Source organism: Lontra canadensis, unplaced genomic scaffold (assembly GCF_010015895.1).
Source record: "Lontra canadensis isolate GAN:19392208 unplaced genomic scaffold, GSC_riverotter_1.0 scaffold11, whole genome shotgun sequence".
In the NCBI taxonomy this organism is placed as follows: Eukaryota; Metazoa; Chordata; class Mammalia; order Carnivora; family Mustelidae; genus Lontra; species Lontra canadensis.
In genome coordinates, this window is record NW_022631005.1 from 17,043,425 (window position 1) to 17,064,773 (window position 21,349).

The window sequence follows — 21,349 nt, forward strand, 5'->3', positions numbered from 1 at the left end:
AATAAAATAAAACAAGACACAAAATATTAACCAAGTTTTATCAAGATAGGGAGAAAAGATATATACAAATATAGTGTAAGATATGTTCCTTTCAAATCCATCATAAGAAAATTACAGATAAATTTTTTGACATGTGGAGACAGAAGGGATTGTTTCCATCCTAGAATATGGGTGGAAAACATTGTATACATGATTTTGTTAAAATCATGACTTTTGAGGAAGTTATCCAGGATTTTTATCTAAGCCATCACACTTATTGCTTATTTTTCAAGTATTAACAAAAGTAGAGAGAATCTTGAAATTCTTCAGAATTATCAAGATTTTGTCATACATTTTTCTCTTTCCTTCCTTCCCATCCATCGTTTCTTCCTGTGGTATGAAGAGTAATGACCCCCAAGGAGGTCCATGTCTTAATAACCAGAAGATATGAATATTTTACATTATATAGCAGAGGAGAATCATGACTGCAGGTGAAATTAAGATGAATCTATTGGCTTTCACAGAGATCAACCTGGATTATCCAGTTGGGCCCAATGTAATAACAAAAGCTCTTGAAAGTGGAAGAGGGAGGCTATTAGACTATGAAAAAAGAAGTGTCAGAGAGATACAACATTGCTGGCTTTGAAGATGGAGATCAGAACCAAGAAATATTGGCAACTTCTAGAAGCTGAAAAAGGTAAGGAAATGGGAATTTCCCCTAATACCTCCAGAAAGGAATCCTGCCAAAACCTTGAGTTTGATCTAGTGGGACATTGTTGACACTGTAACCTGCAGAACTGTAAGATAATGTGGGTAGATTAAGTGTGTGGTAACTTATTTGTTAGCATTCTTATTGGGGGGAGGGGAAGCAAAGGAATTTCAAAGCCAACTCCAGACTTTGTATCATTTCATTCCCATGTGCTGGGTGTATCTATTTAAAAATATGCGTATCTTCTTACATCCTAAGTAGCTGTCATAGCTAACAAGTTGAATAAAATTCTTCCCTGTCAGTATGTCCTCAATTCTCTCAGCAATGCATTTTTATTGGTACTATACTAGTGCTATCACCATACACACAAGAGTTATTACACTGCCTTTAAATGTTTTTATTTTATTTTATTTGGGAAGGAGTGAGAGAGAGGGCATGAGATGGGAGGGGGGTGAGAGGGAGCAGCAAATTTGTAGGGAGTCCAATGCAGAACTCGATCCTGGGACTCCAGGGTCATGACCTGAGCCAAAGGTAGACTTTCAGCCTACTGAGCCACCCAGGTGGCCTCACATTACCTTTGAAACACAGTAATTGGATTTACTACTCCTTGTAAGACGGTATTTGAATCAAGATCCAAAGAAAATCCACAAATTGCATTTACTAATGTCTCTTTGGTTTCACTACACGAGAACAGTCCATTCTCCCTCACCTCTTCCATATTCATGCCATTGACTTGTTTAGGAAACCCAGTGAGCTGCCATGTAGCATCCCCCACATTTGCTTCTTTGTGGGGCCATTTAACTTCTCTATGCCCCATAGTTTTTTTTACACTGGAAAATAGCCCTAAGAGTTTGACTGGATTCAAGTTCATCAATTCCCGACACTATTGTGCAAGTGATGCTGCCTCCTTCATGTTGCGTCACATCAAGGACATAGTTACTGTCTAATTTTAAATACAATTTCTCTTAAAATATATATTTCCTAACTCTGCCAACTGAAAATCCTGGAAACTATGATTAACTTGATTATAATGAGCACTCTTACTGTTTAGATTGTGGTTTCTAAATATCATTTTCTTCCAAAAGCAACACATATTCTTAGAGAAATAAGTGATGTCAGGATTGAGATAAGAAATATACAAGGTGAGCATGCATCTTCTTACACCAAAAGCAATAAATATTTTTTAAAAAGTTAAGGTAATATCAAAAGGACTCAGGAGCTGAAATTAGAAGAGTCAGAAATTAGAAAACTGGAGCATTGATAAAAATAATTGGAATAAACTAAAACACATCATAAATGTTTAAATGCATTAGTCCATAATACTCCTCTTTATAAATGTCTTGCTGAGATTAAAATATATCACTAGAGGGCAGAACATGAATTTTATCTTTCAAAAACACATAATATAGATGCTAATGACCCACACAAGCATCAAACCCATCATCTCAGTTAGAGGATGCCTTAATTCAGTGATGTCCAATGTTGTGCTTTACGATATGATGCTTTCAGGGTGTTCACAGTTTTCTTAAGGTGATGCAAAAACCCATTTACTTAAAATTCAATGCTCTAACAATTTCAGTTTATGGAACAAAAGCAGAACACAATTTGAATGTGAACTCACACAGTTTTGACCTCAAGAAGAAAGTTACCTAGCAGAAAATATCTGTTGAAAAAGTTTCTTTAATTTGAAATTTAGTTATTGCCCTCACACCCAGCCTTTCCCCCAGTCAGTTTTGTATGGTAAGTATACTTCAGTGTTACACAGACAGCTCTATGTATTATCATAGCTCCCAAGGGTATCACTCTAAAAGAATTGCATTTATATAAATGTGCATGAACTATTAAAAAGGCACAATTCATTTTCTATGGGGAAAATAGGAAGTGCTTAATATTTGTTTCTAGTCATAAAACATGACAATTTAACATATTGTTGGGGGTTAGATACTGGAAAACAAAAGTAAAAATCAGTGGCCAGAAAAAGCCTTTTAAAATGAGATGGCATGAAAGTAAGAAATTCTAAAAACCCCAAAATAAAATAAAAGCAGGAACCTGGGAAGTAAAAGTATGGTTTTCATCTTAAGAGTTCCTGCCATATCCTGGAGTCATTGAGCTTCCGTGCTGGTAACTAAATGAGACATTGAACAAGCTCAGGACCAGCCAACTAAGTAAACTGATCCAAGAGTCCTACATAATGTTGGCAACCAAAGAATATGTAAAAGAACAGCAAGAAAAATTAGTATCTTCAGAGAATTTGCAACTCTAAATTGGCCCTTTTAAGGATTAACACATCCAGTCTCATACTACCCATGTGATCTGAAAACACTGAAAACAAAAACTTTAGGGGTGCCTGGGTGACACAGTTAAGCATCCAACTCTTGTTTTTGGCTCAGATTGTAATCTCAGGGTCATGAGATGGAGCCCCACATCAGCTCTGCCCCCAGCAGGGAGTCAGCTAAAGTTTCTCCCTCCCTCAATCTCCCCCTCCCCACTCCAATAAATAATCTTAAAAAAAAATTTTAAGTGTTCTTGTGTTAGAAATGACCCTGAGTAACTGGCAGAAGCAAAAATGAGTATCTTTAGAAAGATATACTTTAACCCAGTTCTCAAATAATTCCAAGCGGGGGGGGGCAATAAAATGAGTGGTTTAAAGTTAGCCAAAAAAAAAAAAAGAAAAGAAAAAAGAAAAAAGAAAAGTTAACAAGTAGAATACACACAAGAAAATAAGCATTATTTGTGAAAACCAACAGAAACAACTGAAATTTACCATATGCTAGATATAGAATATAAAAAGCTTATGGTTATTAAAACTAGATGAAAGATATTCTCAGATTGACTTTCCTAAAAACAGAGCTTTGGCTGGGATTTGTATTAATATAGTTTTCTTTAAAAAGATTTGAGAGTGAGTAGAAGGAGGGGCAGAGAGGGAATTTTCAAGCAGACTCTCCAGTGAGCATGGAGCCACACATAGGGCTCAATCCCACGACCTGCGAGATCGTGACCTAAGTGGAAACCAAGAGTCTGACATTTAACCGACTGAGCCACCCAGGCACCCCTGGATTATTATGTTTCATTGAAGGGGAGCTCATCAGGAAAATCTTCAGACAAGTTCTCAGACAACATGGGAAAGGAAAAGAGCTGAGCAAGGGTAAAACTCAGGTAAAATTCTAGTGTTGGCTCAATCCACAGATTAAGGACAGTTTCTGAAGCATAAACCACAGTGTATGTATATGTCTTCACTATGTTCCTCCTACTTCTATGGAAGTTATACATTCATTCTGTTATTTCAGTAATCACCCTATTTTAGCCAGCATACATGACAAAAGCGATCAGCAGCTACTATTGGCAAACTCTCATTTCCTACTGGTTAGAATGGAAACTGGTCCAACCTCTTGGGAGAAGAGTTTAATGTTGCACTGTGAAGTTGAACATGTGTGTGTCCTATGACCCGACATTTTCAGAGTTATATGTCCTAGGCAAACATTTGAACCTGTGTACCAAGAATATTAATAGCAGCATTGTTGCAATGTTAAAGGTATTTGGAAAAACTCAATGTTCATTAGTCATGGAAAAATGAGTAACTCCAAAAATAAATACTAAATTAGTAACTCCAATTATATACCAGAACACTGAGCAGCAATGAAAATGGGTACAAAGCTGTATGTAACAAATGAGTAAATCTCAAAAACTAGGTTTTGAGTAAAAGAAGCAGAATATATACAATTATATTTACACAAAGTTCACACACAGACAGTATTGGCTAATGTATTTTTATGTGTACATACATAGATATAAACCTTCAATGAAAGTAAGGGAATGATTAACACAAAATATTATTTGATGGTTATCTCTGGATTTGGGGAGGAAGGGGAATACAAGCAGGGAAAAAGGGCATTTCTAATACTCTGCTTCCTAGCCTGTGTGATGAGGACATAGTACTGATTATTCTTTGAGTAACTTGTATACATAATTTGATGTGATTTTAATGTGATTAGCAAGAATTTTTTTTTAATTTTTTGCACAGTATTTAAGAACTTGAAACTTACAATCACCTTCATATACCCTTACTTGGCCATCTAATTAATACCCTTGAGATTTTTCTCTTATAGTATCATCTGTTTTTGTTTCATAAAACCTATAGTTTGTAATCATATATTTATTTACTTGGGTGTTTATATATTTTATTACCTCTTTCTCCCACTAAGCTGCATGTTTCCTGAGAACTGAAACCATGTCTGTTTTGCTTACTCCTGTGAGATTCAAAACGATTTCTTCTCTGTGAAGTTGTACAGGGTCAAATAAGATAATGTATGAATAGATCAGCACCACGCATGGTACATGGTGAGTACTCCATACATTTCTCACCGTAGGTGCTGATACTGCTGTCAGTTCTGCATCTTTTTATTTAACTCTAATGGCCGTCTAAGTTAATTTCATTCAAATTTGTTCATCAGGGGGTACTAATTATGTTGTAGTCATTCCTTCTTCCTGCCCAGGTATAAGAATGTAGACTATTTTGCCAATTCATGAATAGTAGCTATAGCAACAACAGCTGAAAACCAGGAAAGTCCTAAGGGTTGAGTGTGACTGTAGTTTCCTAGTGGAAAGAATGGCCCATAGATTCGGGTCAGAGGGGGAGAGATGAAGCACTCATTTGCTAATTCTAATTCTTAGTCGCAAGTATCTCAGGATGACTTGTTTCACCACTGCAGAGACAGGTACCATGGACAGATTTCTATCAGCACACGTCCCCATTAAAAAAATAAGGAATTACGGTACTTTCAAATAAAGGGACAACTTTGTAAAATGGATTAGGACCCAAGAGTTAGTTGGGAAATAAATGTAATAAGTCTCAACCAACACTTGCTGTAATAAGATAAAATGAATAATAAATAGTAGAGCATAGACCAATAATTTATGACACTTCTGCTTTTTCTATAGATGCCTCTTTTTAAAAATCATCTGTTCACTGTGAGAAGCATGTTAATGCCAGGGATGGTAACATGACAGAATGGTCAGTGGCAACTATAAGAATTGTTGACTAAAAACTGAAAAATAAATTATTTCACAGATGTTAAAATATGATATAATTTGTATATTAGAATCAGTAAGTAAGGTATAAACACATATAAATATTAGTCTCTGAGATTAAATATATTTCTTAGTGTGGGCCATGGCCAAAATATTTGAAAGCTACCGTCCTAGAAAATATATTTTTTCTTCCTTAGAGTTGGATGGAATATTGCAAAATCATGCATATATCAGACTGTGAAATTATAGTGACTATAAGAAACTCTTTGGTAAATTAAAACTAAAGTAACATTTCTAAAATTGACACAAAAGACTGCACATACATTATGAAGTTGTCAAATTATAAATTAAGTCAACATAAAACATTCACTGACCATGAAATGTGACAGCTAAGATTGTGTACATAATACTTAGACCAGTAAAACTTTGATCCACCAAGCATGAAGAAATTGGACAGACACGTGGATTCCTCAGAATCACAGACTCTTGGAAAAAATATATCAGATTTTTCTGTAAAGTATATAATTCATTGCCAAGTATGTGTAATCAGTTTTGGAAAACTTCTAATCATTAAAATTTGAAAATAATAATACAATAACCATAGAAACTCTCAGTAACACTTGCTGAAGTTGTTCTAGAAAACGCTGCTATTTTTGATCCCTGCAGAGTCAAGTGCAGAAGCGAGTAGACTGATAAACTTATGAACATCATGAAAAGAGTTGTAGAGAGGAACTGGAGCCACTCGGATGCCATTTGGTTCTCGCTTGTCACACTGTGGGGGGGGGTAGGATATAAAATCACAATAACGTTATCATTACTCACATGATGAAAAATCTACATGCAAGATAAACTTACATAAAGCAATCATGCTGATTTCCCTAAAACTTAATATACAAACATTTTTTTTTTTTTACTTGTAGTAAAGCATGTTTCTGTGTTATTGGAAACTCTCCTCTTAATAATAGCTAAAATATGAATATCATGTGTATCCAAAAGTTTTCCTGAAATCTACTCAGCAATCATCTTGAAGTGTTCAGTAAGTCATGGATATAATTTACTGGTGGGGAGACTCTGGAGAGACTAGAACCCTTGGGTGAATTCAAATCAATGAGAACATCCCGGGACATGGAGAGTTTTAGTCAACAGTCTTTATGTTGGATCCTTTAATCTCTTATAACATCAGTAAGGAGTTGGCGCTATCTCTGAAATGTCACAAAATGGACCCAAATAATTTGGTCTAGACTGAAGATCGCTATGACTGATCTTCAAAAAATACCCACTGTGAGTTAGCACACTCAATATTTGGTTTATGTGCACTGGACCACTTAATTCTCACAACTACTTTTGGAGGCATTTTTGCTCCCAAAATGCAGATGCAAAAACTCAAACCAATAGAGGTAAATTAACTTTCCTAGAGCACACAGCTTACAAATGGTAAAACTTGACTTGGAACACCGAGGTACGGATCCGTGCCTCTGGAATCTGAGATACCCTCTCCTCGGGAGTGACAGGACCACACGAGTGGAGCAATTCCTAAAGTACGCTATCCCTGGAGATAGATACGTGACCACCGTTTCTCCTGAAATGACCCTACTAATGCTTATTTTCTTCAAGAGACTATAAACAGATCATTAAGGGCCTCAGGTTTAAAAAAAAAAAAAAAAATTCCCTACAATGTTAACACCCCTGAGATGAGTCTGCAGTTCTTGTTTGACTAAATGACAAGGTTGAAATGACTCGGCTCAAACAAACAGCTAAATAAGACTGACTTCTTTTCTTCCTCCCCACTATGTTATGTTCTTTAATTCAGTATATTCAATAAACATACATATTTGGGCTTTCACTGGTAAAAACTAGTGAAAACATGTCCTAATTGATTATAATGAAACATTTTTTTTTTTCGGCTCAAACTGTAATGAAAAGAATGAATGAATTATAGAAGACGGGTTCCTATATTCAAAATTTGTGGTTTCTTCCCTTTTATCAAAAACGACAGAGCTCTGTGCCTTCAATTAGCACAGTGATGAATATTTAGTTGGCAATCTATCCTCATTGACTGACCGATGTGAAATAACATGCAACAGTAAATTAACCAAAGAACCCAAATTTTATCCCCAACATGCAACCCAGAGAGAAAACCGGGTAGCAAAGCAAGAGATATACTTACAACCACTCCTCGTTTTTCTAGTTCTTGGAAAACACATTTTATTGGAACAGAAAACGTTAGTGTAAGCTGGCATCCGCGGTCCTCTATGCCGGCTGGAGTAATTATGTTCACAAATGGTTTCTTGGTATCTGCTTTATCTTTGTTATAATAATGCTTGATCAAGTATTCCAGATAACCAGTGAGCAAAATAGATTTTCTCCTCAATGCTTTCATAGTTGCTTGCTTAAAGATCTACAGAATAAGAAGTGATCTGATTAACAGTGTCTTGTTGTTGTACAATGAAGCAAAAATTAACTGAGAACCATGTTAAAAAAGGAAATGCCCACTTTCGACCTTTCCAAAAACATCCCGTTTTAGATAATCCTTCGTAAAAACATGTCCTCTTTTAAATGCTTAGCCACTGAAAGCCGAATACAAAGTTGCTGTGACAGGAAAAACCGTACAAATGTCATTTAAACAATACTTACAAAAGAAGAAGAAAAATAAGTTAGGATAACATTCTTTTAGAGTTATTTTAAATCAACTTAGTATAATTAATGTAAGTAAAACATACCTTAACAAATGCATTTAAAGATCATGAAATTCAAACCTTTTCCTCACAACCATTTTACTTAATCACAATCAAGAAGACTTTCTTTTTTTTCTATTCTGATAGTGTTTTGATCCACACAGTATAATAAGGGCTAAACACGCTTGTACATATGAAAGGCAGTGTGACTGAGATTACTTTTAATTGTCCTACCAATTTCTGAATCTCCCCAGTTAACAGTAAGGAAATAAGCAGTTAAATAATAAAACAAGTATTGTCAGACAGGGAAGCAAGTAATGTTAGATAATATATATGTTAGTACTGAGGCCGTTAGGCTCGTGTTTCTGTGTGTGTGTTTCTGTCTCTCTTTCCTTCCTCCCTCTCACTCTTTCCTTTTATCTTTCCCTCTTCTTTCAACATTTTTTCCCCTGCTAAATTCCAGCACTGGTGTGAACACACTGCCATTTGCTGCCCGAGGTGTCTTATATTAAGATGAGTGACAAGTACACACAGTAACTGTTGTTGGAACATTAGAGGTCAAAGCAGACATGCTTTTCTAGCTTATCTCTTAAGGTCAAGCAGAGTTTAAAAATATATCCCACATATAAGAACTGAATGAACTTCAAACAGCGTGATGCACTGGCATGTCACTTAATATCCCTTTTCTGTATCATGTATGTCACAGAGCAAAGACAGGGTCGTTCAGTGACATCTAGACTTTATGAAGCTTGGGGAAATAGTTATTTCTGTATATGCATGGGGCATGTGTGAGCAGGCATTCTAATAGAACTCAAACCATCTGGGCAAAGATTTCCTTGATCTGTATGGAATGGAAGCTGCAGATTTGGCTGAAGGAGACAAAAGGGATTTGTATCGAAGGTAACAGTATCCAAGGAAGATGGGAGAAACAGGACAGAATGGCATTGGTCTCTGTCCTCAACCACACATCACAGACTGTGGAAGCAGGTCGAGTTGTGTAGATCTCAGAAGGTATCTGGGACGGGCAGTACAAGGAGGTAACCCGAGTCACTCAGGTAGCCCGAGCTACATGGCGTCTGACAGGAGCCATCTCTTCACTGTCTGCTGCAAAACAAAATGTGAGTGGATCTGGCACAAGGCGGACTCAAGGGAACACAGCCAACTTTTGGATCAAGAGAGCCTGAATCAAGAATCAGTTCTTACAGAGGGCAGGAGCAGGGAGAAGCAAAGCACGACCCATCAGTGATTTTGTTGGCAGGATAGGAATAAAAGAATAGGAGAGGAATTTTTCCAAGCTTCTCTTTGGAGATTAATATTAATTCAAGGAACATTTGATTTATAAACAATTCTGAAAATTTTTCTGGTTCTGCTATAAGCCCCATAAGATACAGGTAGGAGCAATGTGTGAAGTACTACTTTTAATGATATTTCATTTGTATTCTTAGGTTAGCAAGACTTTGGGGAATATTACTTAAGTTTATAGGTTTTTTTAAAGGAGATTTTGTTCTTGCAGATTTCTCTGATAGCTAGAAACCCATTATTTTATGACAAGTAGTCCCAAATTTAACATACCGTTACTCTTTGATAATAAAATAACTTTTAAATATGAAACCATTTTCCAACATTAAACCACAGTAAGGGCAACTAGACTATGAGGCACTCTTAAAATCCTGTCAGAGGCTGTAAAGGTCTGTTCTGAGAACTCACATACAAATATTAAAAGGGGGTGGTGGTGGCTGGGTGGCTCAGTTGGTTAAGCAACTGCCTTTAACTTGGGTCATGATCCTGGAATCCACTGCCATATCCGGCTCCCTGCTCAGCAGGGAGTCTGCTTCTCCCTCTGCCCCTCCCCACTCTCGTAGGCACACGTGTTCTCTCTCTCATTCTCTCTTTCAAATAAAAAAATTAAATATTTTAAAAAAATATTAAGAGGGGATAACAGGAGTTAACTGAAGAATACAATAAATTTCTTTTTGGTGTCTCATTATTTCTATGCTTTCCGTACTGAGAAAGAGTTTTTTTTAATTAAAAAAACTGAAAACTGTAGTTTGAAAATATTCAGCTTATAACAATTTTTGGCAGAATTTCAACTACATTGGTTATTTTTCTTACTAAGAAAAATGAATACAAAGCTAAAAAAGAGAAGTTTAAATGGGAAAAAATAAGTATAGTATGATGTTTTCTACTGTCACATTTTTTTCTCTTAAATTCTTAAAATAGGCTACCTAATCACTTTCTGAGGAATCACACAGTATACTTCTTCTTACTTGCTGTATATTTTAATTGAATGCTCCAATTTTGTATTTTGGAGCTATTTATTTCATTATAAATTCATATACTGAAAGAGTCTAAAAATCGTCTACCTATCACTGAATACAAGTATGGCCCTTCAAAATACAACAGATATATTTTTTATTTCAAGTTAGCAGTTAGAAGACTGAGATTTCTGAAGTAATTTTCTATAAATATCTTCATTTTTAAAATGAGACAAATGAACTCAAGAGTACATGTAGTCAAGTGACAGCTGTCACCTAAGGTCACACTCAGTGTCCCAATGAGGGCTACAGTATGCCTCCTGGTTGCTACCATATTTTGTACCATATTTGTACCATACATATTTCTATTTGTACTATATAAATATGTGGTATAGGGGCAGCTGGGTGGCTCAGTGGGTTAAAGCTTCTGCCTTCAGCTCAGGTCATGATCCCAGGGTTCTGGGATGGAGCCCTGCATCGGGCTCTCCGCTCAGTGGGGAGCCTGCTTCCTCCTCTCTCTCTGCCTGCCTCTGCCTACTTGTGATCTCTGTCTGTCAAATAAATAAATAAAATCTTAAAAAGAAAAAAGAAAAAAATATGTGGTATAAATAGCCAATAATATAAAGAAAAAGACAATTTGAAAATGATTATAAGGTGCTATTTTTCATACCATCATTCAACTGAATGCATAAGTAATTATAAACAAAATCGTATTAATATTTTAAAAGATCATATTGTCAAACTGGTATCATATCCATGTGCACTGATTCTTAGGTTTAGAATCTCTCCTCCAGTTGATTTCTGACTATGCTGGATATCTTTTGAAAGACAAGTAGCTACAACAAGAAAAGGCACTTTGATTCATGCATCTATTTCTCATTTATTTGAACTTTAATTACCCGTCTCTTATAATGCTATTCTGTAAACAAGGGCAGGAACAACATAATGGCAGCCCTCATGCTTACTCACGTGGCATCTAGGGAGTAGAACATTTTAGTGCTTAGGTAAAGAATAAGAAGCAAAGAGATGCATTGTTTTGTCATTTCAGAATTTTGCAATTTATAATGGGGAGGAAGAATTTCAAAAAACACTTTTTTCAACACAATGCTGGATTAGTTAAAAATAATTTTGGTTAGGGGCACCTGGGTGGCTCAGTGGGTTAAAGCCTCTGCCTTCGGCTCAGGTCATGATCCCAGAGTTCTGGGATCGAGCCCCATATCAGGCTCTTTGCTCGGCAGGGAGCTGCTTCCCTCTGTCTTTCTGCCTACTTGTGATCTCTGTCTGTCAAATAAATAAATAAAATCTTTAAAAATAATAATAATAAAAATAATTTTGGTTAGAATGGAGCCCAGCAGCAAATAACTTAAGTAAGGTATTTCTAAGAGGCTCAAGAGAAATACTTAAGTGATAAGATGCTGCAGAGAAGTACAATCCCACTTCTTTTTGGTTTTAGAGTGTTTTTGCTAAGTTTAAGTGTTAAGGAAAGAAAATAAATCAATCTTCAGATTCCAGCTGAAAACAAAAACTTTGTCCAGGTGACTATAATACAGTGTGATATGGCGGTAAACATTTCTGTGCTTTTTATCATTCAAGCCTAGCCTGGAGAACCAGTGGTAGAAAAACTGAAAATGTGACTTCTTTTTCATGGCAGAAGGGGTAAACACTTGAAACCAGTCCATTGCGGAAACATACTCAAGTTAGAGTGTCTAAAATTTCTAGATCTGGCTGAGAACCCATTTGCAAAGATAAGGAAAATCAGACCAAATAACTTTAAGTACTAGTTCTTCCTAAGGTACACCTTGGTGCTTTTCACACTGAAACTTATTTTCTTCCTGATACAAACTTGCAAAGTGAGCAAACTTTTATTTCATTTTAAGACATTTAACAGAAGCATTGCTCTGAATAGATAGTATAAAAACAATTCAAATATCATTATCTGACTAGCAGATTCTCTCACTACTCCCCCCCAAAAAAATTAAAACAATTAAAAATTTTTTTTTCACTGGCTGAGAAAATCTTGTTACTGGGTCTATTTTTCAATTAAAAAAAAACCAAAAACCAAAAAAAAAAAAAAAAAAACTTGACACTGCCACCCAGTGGCCAAAGTGAGAAACTGCTTTGCGTGGTCACAAAATCCTAGAATTTAGGTTTAGAAAAGATCTTCGAAGTCTATCCAGTCATTCATTCCGAAATACTCCACAACAGGATTTCCTAAAATATCACAAACTAGATGATTTTAAAACACTTTAAGTTAAAAAAGTGAAATTCTCTTTTGAATAGCTATATATTTAAAATCTGTTAGAAATGCATATTTACAAAAAACCCTACATATCTACCTAAAATATATTTTACTCTATGTATGTATATAAAAATATATTTACTTAATATATGTATTAATATTAATTATATAGCATATAATTATTTAATATATATTTACTTAAATAAATTTAGTCTCATAGTGAAATTAATTAACATCCAAATAATTAAGTTACATAGATATACATATGAATATTAATATAAACATAAATGGACAGGTAGAGTAGGTAAGTATCTATTTCTATAAATAGGTAGAAAGGTAGATAAGCACATCTAGAAAACCAAGTTGATTCCTTGCATATTATTGATTAGGGTAAAACTAATTTTAACTATAAGTATGAATTTACCAAAAAATCTATATTGAGACAGTAGTAGTAGAGATTATACAAGAATATAATGCCACAGTGTGTAAACCTGGCGATTCACAGACCTGTACCCCTGGGGATAAAAATATATTATATGTTTATAAAAAATAAAGTTAAAAAAAAAAGAATATAATGCCACAGACACTCCACTTAAAAAAAAAATCAACTTAACCTCATGAGACAACCTTATTCAATCTTTGGCTACTTTGAAGGACTCTATTTTTTTCCCTTAAGTATATAGTTTTGTGACATGGCACTTTGTGACATGACACTTTTCACTGATTCCCAGAACCAGCAGCAGCAGAGTCCCCAGTAATCACAACAATGTCCAGCACATAATACTTTAATAGATAAATGCTGAATAAGTAAATTAATGAAGAATTAAATATTGCATGGTTATTTTGTAATAGAGAGACCATGAGAAGATTGAACAACTCATTTAAGTTCATACAAATTCTAAGTGGAACTAAAAATACGTATTCCCTGGCTCAGTTCCAAAACATTTATCAAGTGCCAACGTTTATTATGTGCCAAGCACAGTGCTAAGGCTGGGGATAGAAATAAAAGATGGCAATTAGGCCACAGTCACTGTCCTGAAGGAGAACACTGGCCTTTGATCACTGTTTATAAACAGTGCACATTAATCTTCCTGTTTAGCAGAGATGGTCCTACGACAGGTCATAGTCAAGTAAAGACATTGGTCAAGATGTGCGAAGTTGAAAGGGCTCCTGGGTGGCTCAGTGGGTTAAGGCCTCTGCCTTTGGCTCGGGTCACGATGAGAGTCCTGGGATCGAGCCCCCGCATTGGGCTCTCTGCTCAGCAGGGAACCTGCTTACTCTTCTCTCTCTCTGCCTGCCTCTCTGCCTACTTGTGATCTCTCTCACTGTCAAATAAATAAATAAGTAAATAAATCTTAAAAAAATATAGGATGTGTGAAGTTGAAGCATAGATCACTTACCTCTAAACTAGCGTGTAAGGAGCAGACCAACAAAATGGGAGGGTTTGAAATTCGAAATCCACTGACCCCAGGGATTAACTGTAGCTCTGAAAAACGAACATCATGTCATTTTTTTAATACAATGTACCTTAAAAAATGTCCTCTGTGGGTTTTTTTTTTTTAATGACACTGAGGTAGTAGAGAGAAAGAGTAATATTTAAAACCTTTTATTACTAAGCTTTCTGAGGTATTTAAAAGAAACTCCATGGACCTGTGGCATATTTCCCCTTCACCTGCAATGTCTGTCTCCCCTGCCCCCATTTTCATAGCAGCCTACCAAATCCTAGAGCTCTTAGACCATAAAAATGATCTTTTGTACTCTGAACCACATCCTCTGTCCTCCCACTCCCAAATCAGCATTCCTTATTCTGCCCATGCTTTGCTTTTTCTACTAGAAAGCCATGTCAAGATTCTAATGGTTTGTAATTGTAATGCCATCCAAAGGCAGAAATATGATTGAAATGACCTAGAAAAGTGACTTTTAGCACTAAGATTATTAGGTCATTTGGCTTCTACTAGGGGAGGACAAAGGCTTTTGAAAAAATGATTTAAGGGGCACCTGGGTGGCTCAGTGGGCTAAGCCTCTGCCTTCTGCTCAGGTCGTGGTCTCAGGGTTCTGGGATTGAGCCCTGCGTCGGGCTCTCTGCCGGGCGGGGAGCCTGCTTCCCCCTTTCTCTCTGCCTGCTGCTCTGCCTACTTGTGATCTCTGTCTGTCAAATAAATAAATAAAATCTTTTAAAAAAATGATTTAATATGATATATTTATAAGGTAAATTAATAACAGATATTATCCTAATTAGAATCAATTAGATTGAATAGTAGCCAATCAAGTGCAATAGAGTTAAGATTGCTAGTTGGGGATCGAATGAAAGCTAAGACTGACTTAAAGAGCATTAGAACGTATTCTAGGTCTTTAGAGACACATCTAATCCAGGGCTAAATAAACTATGTCCTGGGGACCAAATCTGGCCCTCGACTTGTTTTTTAAACAAAGTTTCACTGGAACATAGCCACATTCACTCATTTATGTCTATGACCATGTTAGAAGTACAATGGCAGAACTGAGTATTTGCCAGAGAGACAGCATAGCTACAAAAGGTTAAAAGATCTCATCTTTGGCCCTTCAGAGAGAGACTTTGCCCACTCCTGATACAGTCCAATTCTCTCGTTTACAGATAAGAAAACCCATCACAAAAGATTTAAGTAACTGGCATAACCACAGAGCTAATTATTCCAGCAGCCAGGATAAAATATAGGTTTCTTGATTTGAATGAAAGAGTCCAACTTAATCATTTGTATCTTGATTTTTGCAAATGTGAATTTATTTAATATAGTTAATTCAGGTTGGTAGCAGTCTGAAGGGTCAAATTGAACTGAAACTCTCAAAACATTTAGGAAGCTTTCTGTCTCTGACGTGACTGAAGAATAGAGTCAGTCACTCAGGAAAAAGTAGGGCAGTGTGGCAGCACGCCGCACATGGTGTACTTTTATTTCTACCTGCTGGGGTTCAACTGCTATTGTTTGGTGTGTGGCAAAAGCCACAAAAGGAAAAACTGACAAAAGAGAGCTAAAAATGAACATTTATTCGATAGCACTATTATGTACGTGCTACTTGGTTTACAACTTTGAACCTGTCTCACTCTCCCATCAGACCCCGAGAGACACAGATTTTATTATTCACATTAGATATGCGAGAAGGAAAACAAAAAACCCAAGATGATGTAATTTGTGCAGCATCATAAAACGATTAAGCAGCAAAGTGGGATTGACACCTGTCTCTCCGGGTCTGACTACAAGCAAATCATTCCTTTCTGTCCTCACTGCCTGGTGTTTTGGGTCCTCAGTGTTGATGAGATCTCAGTCCTGTACATTACATTTCCCTTCCACTTATCTCCCTACAAAGGGATAGACTCAAATTCATGCTAAAATCTACAAACACTTAGTCTTACACTCTGGAAATGTCATTTCTTATTTTAAGAATTCTCAGTGGCATTTTCAAAGTGCACTCTCCATGAGGCATGTACATTACATATCATACGAAGACAGATGAAAATTGAAATAAAGGTAAAATGAAATGACTTGGAAGTGAAACTGAATACACTTACTGTTATCCATCTTAAATCGGGTGCTGAGTTCATGGCCAAACCATCCCACTAACCTAAAACGTAAATAACAACATCAGATATTTTGATCTATAAAAATAACTGCAATTAACACAGGAATCTGGGGTCTGCATACCAAAATCATTTGTGATGCAAGTCATCAAATATTTAAGCATATACATGTTAGATGATATCATAAGGCAATTAATATTTATAACCTTATCAAGAATGAGGATAAAAATCAGTTTTATTCTTATTACTAGTTATATTATTTTTGTGATGTTAAATCATCCGAAAATCTGTATTTAAGGATCTTTTTCTTATTTAAAGTGAAGAAAATGTTGACCTTTTATTTCGATTTTAAAACGAATGTGTAAGGTCAAAAAGAAAAAGCAATTAATGCAATAATATATTTTTCACAATAGGCTCCTTAATGAGAAATGGTGTTAGAATAACCTATATAACTATGCAAAAATTCTTGAATAACTTTCTAAGGAAATTGACTCATGTCATATTTCAGTGAGATTAATAAATAGCATGAAGTCATATAAATGTGTGTGTGTGCATATTAGAGGAAAAGAATTATAACAAAGAAAAATATAAAATTTGAGAAATAGAAACTCAATATTTCTGGTACTATGTTCTGTCTAAAGAAATTTTGGGCTTTAATGCTGCCAAAATAAAAATTTCAAAGGCACTTTGTTAGAATTGGGCAAAATATTTTTCAGTTTATGTAGAATGTATGAGTGAAAATAATAAATTTTGAAACAGAAGACTCTAATGGTGAGTGTGTTGTATCTAATACTATTAGCATGCTTAATGTGCACAGGACCAGTGAATGAAGCATCAATGGAACATGACAGAAAATATAAAAACAAGGGTGCCTGGGTGGCTCAGTCAGTTAGGACTCCTGGGTTTGGCTGAGGTCATGATTTTGGGATTATGAGGGTAAGCCCCTGGTTGGGTTTCACTCAGTGCAGAGTCCGTTTGAGCTTCTCTGCCTCTCCCACTCTCTCTGCCCCTCTCCCTGCTCACATCTGCTTTCTCGTGCTCTCCAATAAATATAAAAAATCTTTTTTAAAAAATGAAAAAATATAAGATCAGTTCTCAGATCCTGTAACAATTTAGTGAGTTATAACTGTCACATTGCAAAAAATGCAAGGGTAAAGAAAAGATATTCACATATTTATACGGTTTTGAAAAGAAAAATTTCTGACTATGAAATCAAAAGGAAATACAGAGGCAAATATCGATAGACCTAAATATTTAAAATACTATGCTGAAAAGACAGACACAAAAAACAAACCAATGATGGGGAGAAGACTGCTACTTGGCACCTATCAGTTTTCACCCAGTTTTTCATCAGAGAAGGGGCAATGCCTCTGAAGCTACCCAGCCATTATAAAAGGAGAAATGTAAATGTCCCACAAATTCAGAAAAAAAAGGCTCAATCTCAGTAACAATTTTTAAAATGTGAAGTATCATAAAAATGAGACCATACTTCATGTATCAAATTGGCAAAATCATTTTTTAAAAAATGAGGCCTATTTTCATCAAAGATTCAAAGAAAAAGAAATGAGTCCTTTGTCTTTTTTTTTTTTTCTTTTTTTGAGATTTTATTTATTTATTTGTCAGGGAGAGAGGGCATAAGCAGGGAGGAGGGAGAAATAGACTCCCTGCTAAACAGGGAGCCTGACGTGCGATTCAATCCCAGGACCCTGGGATCATGACCTGAGCTGAAGGCAGTGGCTTCACCGACTGAGCCACTCAGGAGTCTCATGAGTACTTTGTCTAATCATGAGAATAATAAGTAAAAAAACCTATCAAAAGTACAGTTTGAGAATTTATATGAAAAATATGTGTAATTTCCTGTCCCAGGACTTTTACTCTTTCCAATTTATTCAAAAGACTATTTGGATTACAGTATTCAGAGTACCTTAAGATTTATGTACTAGGACCTGAGTACAATACTATTTACAACGTCAATAGCTGATAAAATGAATTATACTACTTTCATACAATGGAATACTACTGAAGCCATTGTAAAAATCCTATTTAAAAGAATATATATTCAAAAAGGATAAAATGGATATTACAATATTTAGAATATTATTCTAATTTTAGAATAAAAATATGAAAAAGCCAATAAAACATAATGCATTTATATTTAACTCTGGTCAAAGTGTTAAAATCTTTTATTTGTTTTATTCTTATCTATATCAGAATTTTCTAGAGAGCATGTATTGTTGTTGCATCAGAAAAAAATCTATAATTAAAATTTTATAACCCATATTCATTAGTTCAAACTTTAATTCTAAAAATTAGCTTATTTTGTATACTCTGAATATATATATACATATATTTCTATATATACATATACACAAACATATATTTTTCTATATATATAAATTTTATATCTAGAATTAGTTAGCAAAAGTTGATTATAGATAACTAATGCTTTTACCCTTTGAAGTATCACATGGCTTCCCTTTTCTTAAAGGGAAAAATTCATAGCCTATTAGTCCAAGCATAACTTCCAAACCTTAGTTTTAGTGTTTCTTTTCTCATTTCAAGTGATTTATCCTCAAAACCTGTCAAACACCCCTTCCCACCTACCCCAAGACCACAGTTTCTCTGGCTGAAATGCTTACATGGGTAGAAACTGTGTAAGAGCAATGGAAGAAAAGAACCAGGGCACAGCAGCAGAAGTCCAAGTGATGTAACACTTGAAGAGGTTCCAGGAATTTTCAGGAAATTCCTCTACTTTCTGAAGAGAAGGCCAAATTTTCTTATTTTAATTTCAAAAGCTACTCCCTTGATAAAATTCTAAGTAAAATACAGGGGTGAGCAGGATCATTTTCAGAACGGCTGTTATATTAAAAAAGAAAAGACATTTTTATATAAAGAAACAAGAGGAGCCCTAACAATTGGAAGTAGTCAGAGAATGAGATAGCTGAAAGGCTACCCTGTTCCTTTCCCCTTCCAGTTCAGGTGTCTTCCCAGATTGCTGATCCAAGAAAATTCAACTCATTCAGTGAAGACCCCTGAAAGAAAGAACTGGGTACTGCAGTCACAAAGATTTACAAGAAAAATGTAAAAGTAGAGAAATCTACACACACACACACACAAAAACATTCACCAGGAAAAGGTTGCCAGAAAACTGATGGAACATAAAAAGCAAGGAGTTAAGTAAATCAAGCAACAGAAACTTAATGAAGTAATATTTCATACAATGCAAAACTACCCAGTAGAAATGCAGGAATAGGACTGGTATAGCTTGACAACAGGAGGGGTGAACACAAGCTTGCAGAAATCAAGAAAAAATCAGGAAAGAAAAATAAAACACATAAAAGAAATAAAGAGTTTGGGAAGAATGCAAGGAAGTTAGGAAACTAGAAAAGACACCCGGGTCAGAGGACAGCTGTGAGAAAAAATAAACCAAAGGAAAAAAAAAAAAAAAGAAGAAGAAAGAAAGAAAAAAAGATTTAAAAGAGTCAAGAGAGAATGTTATAATAAGCAAAGTTGTTGTGTCATAACCAAAAGGAATTTCCAAAGACAAGCAAAAAAATAAAAAATCAGAAAAAACTTTTTTTAAAAAGTTGTAATTCAAGACAACTGAATAAAAAATTACTTGAATCAGGTATATTGAAAAAAATGCAACACTGAGTGAATTGAGGAGGATAACCGAGAGTGGTTTTATTTATTTTATTTAAAGTTTGTTAAGGTTATTGGATTTTAAAGATGAAGGAAAAAAATGGGATTCCAGGCAAAAATGGTGAGGACAGAATAAAGGAAAAAAAAACATTAGATTTGTCTCAAATTTATCAAATGCAACCATTCAATGATGAGGATAATGTAAAAATATCTATATAATATCCCCCACCATAGAAAAAAAAAACATAATGCATGAATATTATGTGTGGATAAGCCAAATTGTATAAAGATTATGGTGTTGATCAAGCAAGAGTATTTTGCCATGAATTCTTTTCTTCTCTGTTTTGATTTTTTGTTTCAAATTTTTATTTCAATTCCAGTAAGTTAACATATAATGTGATAGTGGTTTCAGGTGTAGAATTTAGTGGTTCATCACATATATGTAACACCCAGTGTTCATTATAACAAGGACACTCCTTAACGTCCCTTTAGCCCATCCCCACCCTCAATTTGTTCTCTATTGCTGAGTCTTTTATGGTTGCTTCCCTCTTTTTTTTCCTTCCCATATGTTCATCTACTTTGTTTCTTAAATTCCACATATGAGTGAAATCATATGGCATTTGTCTTTCTCAGACTGACATATTTTGTTTAGTATAATACAATCTAGTTCCATCTACATTGTTGCAAATGGTAAGATTTGATTCTTTTTGATGGCTGAGTAATATTCAATACATACAAATACATACACAGACACTTTAACTTACCAAGTAATTGAGTCTTCTTGGTTTTCTTTTTTGTTTTTGTTTTTGTTTTTAAGTTTCTTAATAATTTCTAATTTTATTGGATTGTAATCAGAAGACATAGTCAGCAATATATCCACTTAGGAATATTACATTATTTTGTAGTTAATTTTAGTCAGTATTTTATGAGCACTTTTCAAAAAGCTACAATCTTTATTTCGGGGATAAGCATTCAACATCAATTAGATTTACCTCTTACTTGATATTTTGTTTACACAGGGAAATTCTGCCACTTTTCAAAGTAAATAATTCCAAGGTTATTTAAACTACTTCAGAGCATAAAAAAACAGAATAAATAGCAAAAAAAAAAAAAAGAAAAAGAAAAGAAAGAAAGAAAGGAGTATAGGAAAAAGTCACACTTTTTTGGGAACAAACATAACATTAATATCAAACCAGGTCAGAATTGCATACATTAAAAAAAAAAAGCACAAGCCAATCTGACTTAAGAATATTAATACAAAAATCATAA

General features: G+C 34.9%; 1 protein-coding gene across 4 annotated transcripts in view; it reads right to left on the reverse strand.

The window, feature by feature from the left end:
* Positions 1-5,847: 5,847 nt before the first annotated feature.
* The window catches only part of KYNU (kynureninase), a 122,552-nt gene continuing 107,050 nt past the window's right edge, over positions 5,848-21,349 (reverse strand). For 2 of the 4 annotated variants that reach the window (XM_032856133.1, XM_032856136.1), the window contains exons 11-14: positions 16,430-16,482; positions 14,286-14,371; positions 7,884-8,114; positions 5,848-6,488 (exon numbers count right to left, since the gene is read on the reverse strand). In XM_032856133.1, coding sequence (XP_032712024.1) covers positions 6,351-6,488; positions 7,884-8,114; positions 14,286-14,371; positions 16,430-16,482 — 508 coding nt within the window. In that variant the 3' untranslated portion in view covers positions 5,848-6,350. The remainder of the gene's footprint in view (positions 6,489-7,883; positions 8,115-14,285; positions 14,372-16,429; positions 16,483-21,349) is intronic. The other 2 variants (XM_032856134.1, XM_032856135.1) reach the window with 1 other exon arrangement.